This window comes from Danio rerio, chromosome 1, assembly GCF_049306965.1.
Source record: "Danio rerio strain Tuebingen ecotype United States chromosome 1, GRCz12tu, whole genome shotgun sequence".
In the NCBI taxonomy this organism is placed as follows: Eukaryota; Metazoa; Chordata; class Actinopteri; order Cypriniformes; family Danionidae; genus Danio; species Danio rerio.
In genome coordinates, this window is record NC_133176.1 from 37848380 (window position 1) to 37861901 (window position 13522).

The window sequence follows — 13522 nt, forward strand, 5'->3', positions numbered from 1 at the left end:
AAATCCATAAAATATCTCAACAAAAATAGTAAAATATTTATATTTTAGAATATATTTATATTGAATAAAAATATTTATGATATATAGCAAAAATGAAAATTTAACATATTTTTGTCCTACCTTTTCAATTTCAAAAGTGTACATACTAACGTGTATGTATGTGTATATACATATATATATATATATATATATATATATATATATATATATATATATATATATATATATATACATACACACACACACACACACACACACACACACACACACACACACACACACACACACACACTCACCAGCCACTTTATTAGGAACACCTGTTCAACTGTTGGTTAATGCCAAATTTTGAACAGCCAATCACATGCCAGCAACTCAATGCATTTAGGCATGTTAAAATGGTCAAGACAATCTGTTTCAGTTCAAACCAAACATCAGAAGGGGAAAGAAAGGTGATTTGAGTAAATTTGAACATGACATGTTTTTTTTCCTTTTTTTTTTTTTTTTTTTTTGTAAGACAGGCTGGTCTGAGTATTTCGGAAAATGCTGATCTACTGGGATTTTCACACACAAACATCTAGGTTTTACATGGAATGGTGTAAAAAAGAGACAATATCCAGAGAGCTGAAGTTCTGTGGGCACAGATGCCTTGTTAATGGATCCATCCTGCCTTTTATCAATGGTTTAAGCTGGTGGTGGTGGTGTAATGGTGTAGGGGATATTTTATTGAAATACTTTGGGCCCATTAGTACCTATTGAGCATTGTGTCAATGCCACAGCCTACCTGAGTATTGTTGCTGACCCTGTCCATTCCTTTATGACCACAGTGTACCCATCTTCTGATGATTACTTCCAGCAGGATAAAATGCCATGTCATAAAGCACGTGTCATCTCAGACTGGTTTCTTGAACATGACAATGAGTTCACTATTCTCAAATGACCTCCACAGTCACCAGATCTTAATCCAATAGAGCACCTTTAGGATGTGGTAGAACAAGAGATTCGAATCATGGATGTAATATTTCCAGTACCTTGTTGAATTTATGGAATCTAAGGATTAAAGCTGTTCTGAAAGCAAAAGGGGGTCCAACCCGATACTATAGGTGTACCTAATAAAGTGGTATATATATATATATATATATATATATATATATATATATATATATATTACAAATATAAAAAAACAATTTATACAAATATACATAAATATTCACAGTACATAACATTATAAACATACTGTATCTTGAATGCAATTAATGGCAATTAATCCTTTGACAGCACTATTGGAAGTATAATTTAGCATATAATGTATGGCATATATTTTATCAATAATAATAGATCCAAACATGAACTTGTATGTAATAAATATAATTAGCAAATGTCCATTTATCAGATTTCTATTTGGAACAGTAAAACAAAAAAATTATGAACAGAATCAGAGTACAAGATGTTCAAAACATCCCTAATATAATTGTACATGGCACAATCTGTAGTGTAAACATCATGGCTCTTTCTGTCTAAATGCAGAGGAAACGTTTCACGACACCAGCCGGTGATTGCTTATGCATGACAAGGCTAGACAGGAAATCACAAACAAATTTATGGGATTTTATGCGTTTAAATGACAAGGGTTTGACTGGGAAAAACAAACCGTGACGAGCGGAGAGGAAAAGACTGACGTGTTGATATATCAGGGCATTGAGTTGCATTAAAATTCAGCCCACAGTCCAATGTGTCACCTGACAAAAGGCTTTGATAGACAGTTTAGAGAAAGAGGGCAATCCAGGAGTCTTTAAAAGATTGCATTGCTGATCTCCAGTAGGGTGCTGCTGACCAGTGAATATTTTGAACATTTGTTTTTAAAGGTAAAATCAAAAAATATATATATTTTATTTACAACACATGCAGTTGAATTCAAAACTATTTTCCCTCCTGTTAAATTTTAATTCTTTTTTTCCGACAATTTCTGTTTAAATGAGAGATTTTTTATATACTGAGTATATAAATTTTCATAGCTGAAAAAATTTATATTTGCCATTATGACAGACAATACCAGCACATAATATTTAACTTGATATTTTTTATATACTAGTATTCACCAAGTAATTAGGCAAGTCATTGGATAATGATGATCAGGTTTTGAAAAATTTTAACTGCTTTTATTCTACTGAAATTAGGCAAGACTGATACGATCTCTAAAATAAAAAAAATATTCTAGGAAATGCTGTGAAATATTCAGTGATAGACACCATTTTATATATTTTTAAGATTTAAACATTTTTTCAAAACATAAAAAAAAGAAAAATAAACATTCATAGGAGGGTTAATCATTTTGACTTCAACTGTGTGTGAATGTAACATCTGTTGATTCAAGCTCCTGCAACTCATACGTACATATGCAAGTGCTTTATTTCAATAAAAGTATTCTGTTAGTGTTACAATAATCAATAATAATACTACTGTTGAAGACAAAATGATTAGTCCTCCTGTAGCATTTTTAAAATAATTTTTCAAATACATCCCAAATGATGTTTAACAGAGCAAGTAAGTGTTTCACTGTATTTCCTATAATATTTTTCTTCTGGAGAAAGTCTTGTTTATTGTTTGTTTCACAAGAATAAATGAATAAACTGCTAAAATCAATATTATTAGCACTCTTAAGTTTGGCCACAGAACAATGTAATGTGATGTAATGTGTATTTATTGTGGATGGCCATACACCCAAAGCGTTTCACAATCATGAGGGGGTTTCTCCACACCACCACCAATGTGCAGCATCCACTTGGATAATGCGACGGCAGCCACAGGACAACAGCGCCAGTGCGCTCACCACACACCGGCTATTGGTGGAGTGGAGTGACAGTGATAGAGCCAATTCGGTGGAAGGGGATGATTGGGAGGCCATGATCGTGAGGGCAGATAGAGGGACTTTGGCCAGGACACCAGGGTTACACCCCTACTCTTTCACGAGAAGTGCCATGGAATTTTTAATGACCACAGAGAGTCATTACCTTGGTTTACCGTCTCATCCGAAAGATGGCGCCCACTGACAGTGTAGTGTCCCTTTCACTTTTTGCTGGGGCATTGGGACTCACACAGACCACAGGTTGAGCACCCCCTGCTGGCCTCACTAACACCACTTCCAACAGCAACCTAGTGTCCCCTAGTGGTCTCCCATCCAGGTACTGACCAGGCTCAGCCCTTCTTAGCGTCAGTGTATAACCGGTCTTGGGCTGCAGGGTGATATGGCTGTAGCTGCTATTCAATGACTTGTTTAATTAACCTAACTTGCCTCAGTAACCTTAAATTGTACTTCAGGCCCATAGCCAGCCAGGTGAAAGGGGTGGTTCTTTTTTTCTACAAAAAAAAAAGTTATTCACTTCATTTTCTCTAAATACTGCCTTTTAGTGACATTTTAAGCACTATTTTTAGATGGATTAGCTTGTCTGATGGTTTTCATAACCACACTATTTGTTGTAAAAAAAATATTCCTAAACATTCATTATAAAGATCTTATGTCCTGTCATCAAAGTGATGACTAAATAAATTAGATGTTAGAAATTAGTTGTTAAAACTATTTTGTTTAAAAATTACTTCAAATAATCAATCAATTTAACAGCACTTGGTAAATATAAAAAAAAAAAAAATTCACAGGAAGGCTAATAATTAAACTACAGTAAATATTTATAAATAGTTATATAATAATAACTTTGCTATTACATTTTAAAATAAAATAAATAGATTCTACAATAATATTGTAACAATATATTAACAATAAAATAAACAATAATAAATATCATTAAAATGATAAATATAATTAATAAATATAATATTAATTATATATTTTTTATTATTAATGTTGGTGTTGTTGTTGTTTCTTTCAAATAACAAACCTTGATTAAAGAATCACATCCTTCAAAAATGACATGCATCTTCAATCTGTTACAAATACCTGACACAGATCTCTCTTCTGTAAAGTGCAAAATGGATTTTTACTAAAGACTGTAATTACATAAATAAAAAAACTCATACATTGATTATATACATTTTTATAACTGATTCATTTTAAATTTGCCATTATGACAGTACCAGTACATAATATTTTACTAGATATTTTTCAAGACAGAATTCAGCAAGTTGGAGTAATTATGCAAGTCATTGTATATTGGTTTGTTCTGAAGCCAATTGGTAAAAAAATATATATTATGTATGGGACAAATTTTGGACCTTTGTCTGTGTGGGGTGGGTCTGTAGCATATCAAAAAGAATATATTTCCAGTCTAAACTATAATAGTAACCTTGCTTTTACATTATATAATAAAACAAATAAAAATTCCACTATCACAATAATATTGTTACAATATATTAATAATACAATAAATAATAATAAATATCATGAAAATAATAAATATTATTAATAAATATAATAATAATGAATCTTAGTCTTATTTTTTTTATTCGTATTATTGTTGGTGTTGTTGTTGTTGTTGTTGTTGTTTCTAATTATAACTGTTGATTAAAGAATCACATCCTTCAAAAATGTCATGCATCTTCAATCTGTTACAAATAGCTGACACTCTTGTGTCACAGAATTAAAGGTGATTTTACTAAAGACTGGAATTACATTTCCCTCAACAAAACAAATGGCTTCGAAATTCAATTGTTTTTAGCCAACATAAACTCTAAAAACCATCATTGACTAAACAGTAAGAAAAGCCAGACTGTGAGAAGGTTATTCATTGACTTATCATTATGTTTACAAATGAGGCTGTCAGTCTGCATGGAAAAAAACAGCTGCTGAGAAATGAAATCAATTAGAAAACAGTACATGAATCTTGCGGCTCTTTTGACAAATTGCCCTAATTATACATATTATATATAACACTTTTTTTCACTTGTCATTACACACATATTTTATTAATATGATTACATACTGTATCATATTGATCCACACTTGACTAATTTGATGTGAAAAAAGTAACTATCAGGCTTTTAAGCTTAAAAAGGTCTCAAATTATTTAATCTTTTGAGTAATGCACCACCCTAGCAAAAAGCTAATCTCCAGATGACCTTCATTATTTCCGGCTCGATGAACAGGTTTTTCCCCTCCACTCCAATACAGGAAATGATGGGTAGGCGGAATAGAAGGAAATTTAAAGTTTAAGTGCTACATGCACAATCTATCCACCTTACTGGACACCACCCAGTGAACAAAAACATCACTGTGATATTCATCTACACTGATGGCCAATTATCTGATTCTCCCAACAGTGCCTGACCTTTGCTAATAGACAGAAAGACATGAGATCGATACTGCAACTCACACGCATGCCCTGGAAAACATGCTTCATGAAATGACTCCAGAATTATGACTGTACCTATCTGAGATGAAGGCTGTTGCCTAATGAAGTGTGTTTTCTCCAGACACCTCAGGGTTACTGTGTTTATATTCTGACACAGTAGTGGCTCGAAATTGCTGAAGTAAATCTAAAATATGTGCTGATATCAGCAAGTGAGCAATTACAAGTGACAGACAGTTTTTAGATACGTGTACTGTACTGTAGGCTACTGCGAATAGTATTGACATGCACGTTGCAATGTACAAAATGAGCCACAAGAGGGAGAACTTGCAATGTTTTTACTTGGGTGATCCATGAGACTGTCGTATAAAAAATAAATAAACAAAACGTTAGCACAGCCACAAAGTGCAACATGGCGAAATTGCTTAATGAGATGCTCTGCTAACTGAAATCTCAATTTGTTTTGACAGCTGTTGTTACTTAGAGAAGGGAAACGTGCTGCCATTTTGTGATTATTTATTTTCTAATGGACTGGTAGAAAATGAAAATGGAGAGCGTATGACATATCGTTTAGAAAGTCAGAGCACATATTAGATTTTCTTTTCGATAGGCCTAAGCTAAATCTGACAGCTTGTTATTTTACATATACATGCAAAATGCCCCACTGAAATGGTCGAAACCTGCAAAAACGATAAATAAATGAAATAAAATAAAATAAAATAAAATAAAATAAAATAAAATAAAATAAAATAAAATAAAATAAATAAATAAATAAAATTCTGCATAAATAAAACAATGAATTAATAAATACCCAAATAAATAAATAAGTAAATAAATAAATACCAAAATAAATAAATCCACAAATTCCTGCATAAATAAAATGATGAATAAATAAATAAATACCCAAATAAATGAGTAAATAAATAAATCCACAAATTCCTACAAAAACAAAACAATTAATAAATAACTACCCAATTAAATAAGTAAACAAATAAATTAATCTATAAATTCCTGCATAAATAAAACAATGAATAAATAATTATCCAAATAAATAAATAAATCCACAATGCCCTGCATAAATAAAACAATGAATAATGAATAAATAAGTAAATAAATAAACAAATTCCTGCGTAAATAAAACAATGATTAAATAAATAAATAAATCATTAAAATAAATAAATAAATAAATTCCTGCATAAATAAAACAATGAATATATAAATAAAAAAATTTAAATTAAATAAATTTGTGTGTATATATATATATATATATATATATATATATATATATATATATATATATATATATATATATATATATATACATATATATACACACATATATATGCAAACAAAAAAAATATGTATAAATGTATAAAAATTCATAAAGTATTGCATAAATAGATAAGTAATTAATAGCGTGGGCAGATAAATCAACTTTCAGTTCAGCATTTACTTATTCCCCCAACATTTTTAAATTATTTACCTGCCTGCACTATTCATAATTTATAGTTGTATTTATGCAGAAATTTGTGGATATATATATATTTTTTTTTTTTTGCATATTTATTTATCCTCTATATCTAAATACAACATATACATATGTAAATTTGTAGTGCAACATTGTAAAAAAATACAAATGTTTTTAAAGTTACCCAGTTATCACATTTAGAGAGACTATAAAATTGTATGAAAAAAAAATGTGTTTTAAAAAGTAAAAATCTATTTTTAGATTAGCAATTTCTTATTCCCCCAATACGCATGGAATTTATTTAATTATTAGTCTGCCCGCACTTTTAATTATTTATATATTTATTTATGCAGGATTTTGAAGATATATTTATTTGTTTGCATATTTATTTATTTATTGTTCAATGTATGCATTAACTTGTGGATTTATTTCTTCATTCATTTATTTATTTGCATATTTATTTATTCATTCATTTTCTTTTATTCATTTGTGTAATTACTTATTTATTGTATTATTTATGCAAGAATTTGTGGATTTATTAATTTATTTATTTGTGTATTTATTAATTTATTGTTTCTGCAGGTTTTGTCCTCTATACACAGAGAGAGACAGAGAGAGAGAGAGAGAGACAGATAGAGAGAAAGAGTGAGAGAGAGAAAGAGAGAAATACATTAATACATCAATAAAATAATAATTAATTAATTCATAATACACAAATACTCGAATTACTGTAATTGAGTAGTTTTTCTCAGGAATTGTTATTTACTAAGTACTTTTAAACGTGTAATTTTACTTTCCCTTGAGCTTTTAATGCTGTATCAGTACTTTTACTTGACTATTTTTCTTCAAAACGCAGTCACTACTTTATTTTTGTTTGTCTATGGGGATTAGCTGAGTAGAAAGGTATGATTCCTGATTAATCAAATCATACATTTAGTAAATCACATCATACTGAACAACCTGAAGACATAGAGCACTTTATAAATGCAGCAAACCATTTGCAAGCATTAAAAGTGTCCAAGAAGATGTCCAAAATGTTTACACGCAATGACCTAGAGATTGTTTAGATTAATGTCACTGATGAGAAGATGAAGAATATTTATGATGACTGAAACTGCCAAACTGCCTTATTAAGTAAATGCACTACAGAATGTTACATTTTCACACAAACGCATAAATTGTACATAAACGTATTAGCCATTCACAGCATAATGCTCATTCACTCCTTTTGAGTACTTTTAAAAGGGCTACTTTTTACTCAAACTTTGAATAATATTTACAACAGATACTTTTACTCTACTTGCTTACATTTTGGGGAAGTAATGGAACTTTTGGGTATGATTTTTTACGCTTTTCACCACTGTCGAAGACAAAATTACATTTAACTGGCTGTAAAAATTTATTCACAACTTAAGAAATATGTCATCTAAATTCATGTAATTTATGTAAATATTCTACATTTTTTATTCTTGTAGTTATTTTAACTAATAGTTGTATTATCTGTTTTTATTCATTGTTTTATTCGATTATTCAACTTGATTATAATATTTTACATGGGCTCCACATTCCAAATGCTTAGGCCATATTGTACAAAATGTGACTAAAGCTTCTTGAACTTGAACTCTGTTTGCATTCAACCAAAATAAAAAAAACTAAGAGAAAGAAAAAAAAATTAAAAAGACAAAACTGTCCATAAAGATGCACAAGGGGTTGAATTCCCTTCTTAGATGTGCTTGAAGGCATAAACTGCAGAAAACTTAGATGAAGGAAATGCTTTATAAACAAAACAAAAAAAAAAGTGGTTTCCCATCTGCCCACAGTCGTAAGTGTGTCTCAGTGGTCGGATGATGGAGGACTATTCCCACACTCCAGCACGCTCAATAGGCCTTCTGGGAAATTTACGAAGAGGTTCTTTAGCAGTCAATGATGTGTGGACCGTTCTCTAGACAGCATTTTGCATTTTGTTTATAAAATGTTTTGCTTACAGGAGACTGTGGCTTACCAGCCTACGTGTTGCAGTTCTTGAATCTGAGAATTGCATGGTTTTGTGTATCGAATTATTTTAATGTTGACATTGATTATAATACACAGTACTGTAAAAAATGCTGTATCAAAAAGCTGAATCAAGTTAACCTTATGAGTCCATTTAACTTACATTATGTTAGACTGACTTAAAACAGCTTGTGTAACTTATAAAATGAAGTTAGAACATGGTTAACTTAGTTTAATAAGTTACAATGAACTAAAAACATATGCTGTCAGGACTAACTAATTAGTTAGATTGTGTTCTGTGGAATTTAAAACAACCTTTAAAAGGGTAAATTAAAAATGAAGTTTAAAAAACTATATATATATATATATATATATATATATATATATATATATATATATATATATATATATATATATATATATATATATATATATATATATATATATATATATATATATATATATATATTATTAATTATTTATTTATTTATTTATTTCCCAAATGATGTTTAACAGAGCAAGGAAATTTTCACAGTGTGTCTGATAATATTTTTTTTTCTTCTGGAGAAAGTCTTATTTGTTTTATTACAGCTTAAAAGCATTTTTTTAATTTTTAAAAAACCATTTAAGGACATAAAAATTATTAGCCCCTTTAAGCTATTTTTTTTCCTGATAGTCTACAGAACAAACCAACCATCATTACAGAATAACTTGCCTAATTACCCTAACCTGCCTAGTTAACCTTATTAACCTAGTTAAGCCTTTAAATGTCACTTTAAGCTATATAGAAGTGTCTTGAAAATATCTATTAATATATTATTTACTGTCATCAGGGCAAGCACAAAATAAATCGGTTATTACAAATTAGTTTTTTAACTATTATGTTTAGAAATGTGTTGAAAAAAATATTCTCTGTTGAACAGAAATTGAGGAAAAAAATAAACAGGTCAACTATATATATATATATATATATATATATATATATATATATATATATATATATATATATATATATATATATATATATATATATATATATATATATATATATAACGTTTACTTAATTATTAATTATAACCATTAACCATTATTGTTACAGTAAAACCTAAAATTTAAAACAAAATAAAGCTTGATGAATAACCAGATTTTTAAAAGTGAGTAGTCTTTTCAAATGGAATGCAATAAATATAGGCTATAAATCAAAAGCTGAGTATATTTACAATACAGCACCCATGGGATATTGTAATGGAAAGGAGCGCCCTCTACTAGGTAGGCTGTAAGCGTATAAAAACTCTTAATCTTCTTGTCCACTAGATGTCACTACATGCACTGCTGTCGTGCAGCAGCCTGTTCACACTCTCTTGGATGTTTTGCATAAAAACTAATAATAAACCAAAGTTCTATGGTTTGGTTAATATTAAATTTTTTGAAAGTTAAAAAATAACTATCTTGTCCCATTATGTTATAGGTGTTTTTATTATACTTATGATGATGATTATTGCTATTATTATTATTATTATTATTATTATTATTATTATTATTATTAATAATAATTATTAATTATTAATTATAATTATTACTACAACCATACATCCAAGTATTATTGGCTGTACCACTTGGCTTAGTATTATCATCATTGTGCATATTATTAAGTCACAAGGCAAATAAAACACTCAAGTTGTGATTTTTTTCACAATGAAGCAATAATTAAGTAGATTTTGTCTACAACAAATAAATTACAAACTCCGCAAATCATAACATCAAGCATAGCTTTTGCACATAAAGGTTCCAAATAGTAAAGTAGTAAATTCATAATCACAACATTCTATGATGCCCCCATTCGGTAAGCATTTAGATTTTTCGCAGGGTGGTAGTAAAGAGTTAATACAGCCGTCAGATTCCCCCTCCTACGTAACTCTGTTTAGCCTACATAAACAAAGCAGAAATATTTCTTTCCACTCTTCTTCAGTTCTGTGATTGCACTGGAGGTCTCGCGCAGCTGTGCAAAGATGGATAAGACTCGCGCGGACGCTTCTTCACCGCGATTCTCCGAAATCATTGAGCTCAATGTCGGAGGGCAAGTTTACGTTACGCGCCACTCAACTTTGCTCTCCGTGCCCAATTCTTTACTTTGGACCATGTTCAGTCAGAAGAAACCCGCGGAACTTACTACCGACAGCAAAGGACGCTTCTTTTTGGACAGGGACGGCTTTTTGTTCCGTTATATTTTGGATTACTTGCGGGACCAGACTCTGGTTTTGCCTGATTACTTCAAAGAGAAAGCGAGCCTCCTCAAAGAGGCAGAATATTTCCAACTTCAAGACCTGGCAAAGCGCCTGAAACCTGCGGTCAGTAAGGAGAACTCCATCAGCGAGGAGGTTTGCCAGAGCGACCCGGAGGAGGCTGCGCTCGCCGGAACCAGCATGACCTGCACCGGCCCCCGCTCACCGTCTTTGGACGCGAGGAAAACCGGCTTCATAACCATCGGGTACAGGGGCTCCTACACTATAGGACGAGACCTTCAACAGGACGCCAAATTCCGACGGGTGGCGAGAATCACTGTGTGCGGCAAAACGTCTCTCGCCAAAGAAGTTTTCGGAGAGACGCTGAACGAGAGCAGAGACCCCGACAGACCCCCAGAGAGATACACATCTCGGTATTACCTGAAGTATAATTTCCTGGAGCAAGCCTTTGACAGGCTGGCAGAGGTGGGCTTCCACATGGTTGCGTGCAGCTCTACGGGCACCTGTGCGTACGCGAGTAACGACCCCAACGAGGACAAAATCTGGACGAGTTACACCGAGTATGTTTTTTGTAGGGAGTGAAGTACTGTAGTGGACTCACTTGGGAACTGTTATTCAAACACATTTCTCGAACACTCACATTTCTATTCGTTGCGCGCAACGAACGTGTAGTTGTGTGCCACAATGTCAATATGTCAAGACGAATTAGGGACCATCAATCGCTGCGAAAAAAAAAAATATGCATATTTTGTGTGTAAAAATAATTTAACTGCGGATCAACTAAATCTGCTGTCTGTTCTCAGAAGTTTTAGCATTTAGTTGGAGAAAGCACAAAATATACTCTGAATAATCAAATTAGTACCACCAAAGTTTTTAATATTATGTGAGTTTAACAGTGAATCACATTCACACTTGTATTATTTTCTATCAATTTATGTGGGATTATTGTTCAGCTTTTTATTGAGTAGCCTGCATCCAGAATCTTAGCAAACAAAACAAAACTAAATGTCGACCAGAATATTAATTTAGCAACGTTTTCTAAAACATTTACTCCCACCCGTCTGCTTTTCACTGAACCTTGATGCATCACATTTGTTTTTGTTCGTGTGTATTTGCACTATGTGTTTTATTTTTTTCTTATACAACATGTCTGTCAGCTTCACACACATAATAAACTAATCATGAAAGACACATTCTGAACTGAGACTCTGAATAGTAATTGGAATGGCACACACTTTAATTACTTTTGACAGCTCTCTAACTAAATGAAAACTACATGGAGGAACAAGCTGCATGCAGTTAGGCTAAAATTATGTGTAGTGTTAGATTAAATGCATCTGATATCCTGTCATAGGTTGCATGAAACGACAGATATAAAGATATGAAGCTCAGAACTTGTGGTTGATGCGAACAGAGCACCTTTTGTGATGGTGCAAAAGTCGGGTGAAGAGGGCGGAGGCTCAGAAAAGAGATGTGAATGTGAGTGGAGAAGAGACACTGTCTGGTCTGAGGAAACAGATGGAATACTAGGAGACAGAACAGGAACTAGGCCTGTGTCTGCCAGCAGTCCTGTGACTAAACACGCCATGTAAACGTTATTGATGTAAAACATACGATTACTTCTTCATGTTCCATAGATGCTATCAGAATATGCAAATTAATTTCAAAACAGACATGCCTACATTTAAAGCTGCATTGTGCACAGCATATTACTGAAAACACTGGACCACCTGGAGAGTGTCAGTATCACAGAGACAGGAACAAATTCTCTCTCCAGAGGAAGTAGTATCAAGAGGAAGAGAGAAAGCAGATAACCAGCAAAAAATACACAGAACAGAAAACAAAGAGCCTTCACTCTAACTGTGAAAATGTGTGTGGTCAGTGTTAATAAGTGAAAGAGGTACTGAGACTGTCAGTGCACTTATTTACAGAGGAAATTCGTTTAAAGTTCATATAATGTTCATGGGGGAAAAATAATCTGACATTAATTATTTCAATATAATTTGTTAAGGTCAATATTATTAGTCCCTTTAAGCAATATAAATTTTTGCAATTGTCTACAGAACAAACCACTGTTATACAATGAGTTTCCAACTTGACCTAACTTACTTTGTTAACCTAGTTGAGCCTTAAAATTTAATTTTAAGCTGAATAATAGTATCTTGAAAAATATCTAGTAAAATATTATGTACTGTCATCATGGCAAAGATAAAATTAATAAACTATTAAAGCTATTATGTTTAGAAATGTGTTGAAAAAAAAATTCTGTGAAACAGAAATTGGGGATAAAATATAAAATAATTTAGATTTGACAAGGGGGCTAATAATTCTGACCTCTAACTACAGTGACTTTGCAATCACCGAAGTTACTTATCCCGCAGGATTGCAACAAAGTCTTTCAAAAGTTTAACTGACAGTAATGACGCTGCAAAGAGGAGTTAAAATGTTGCTGCATGCATAATTTTCACACTTTAAACTTGTGGTTCCTTTTTGGTGCATTCCACCCACACACAGTGTGACAA

The 13522-nt window shown here is 31.7% G+C and overlaps 1 protein-coding gene across 1 annotated transcript; it reads left to right on the top strand.

The window, feature by feature from the left end:
* The first annotated feature begins 10714 nt into the window (after positions 1 to 10714).
* On the top strand, positions 10715 to 12191 carry kctd12.2 (potassium channel tetramerisation domain containing 12.2). Its single transcript, NM_001034019.2, is given in 1 exon segment — positions 10715 to 12191. A coding segment is annotated over 1 exon segment (816 nt). The 5' UTR covers positions 10715 to 10766; the 3' UTR covers positions 11583 to 12191.
* Positions 12192 to 13522: the final 1331 nt, after the last annotated feature.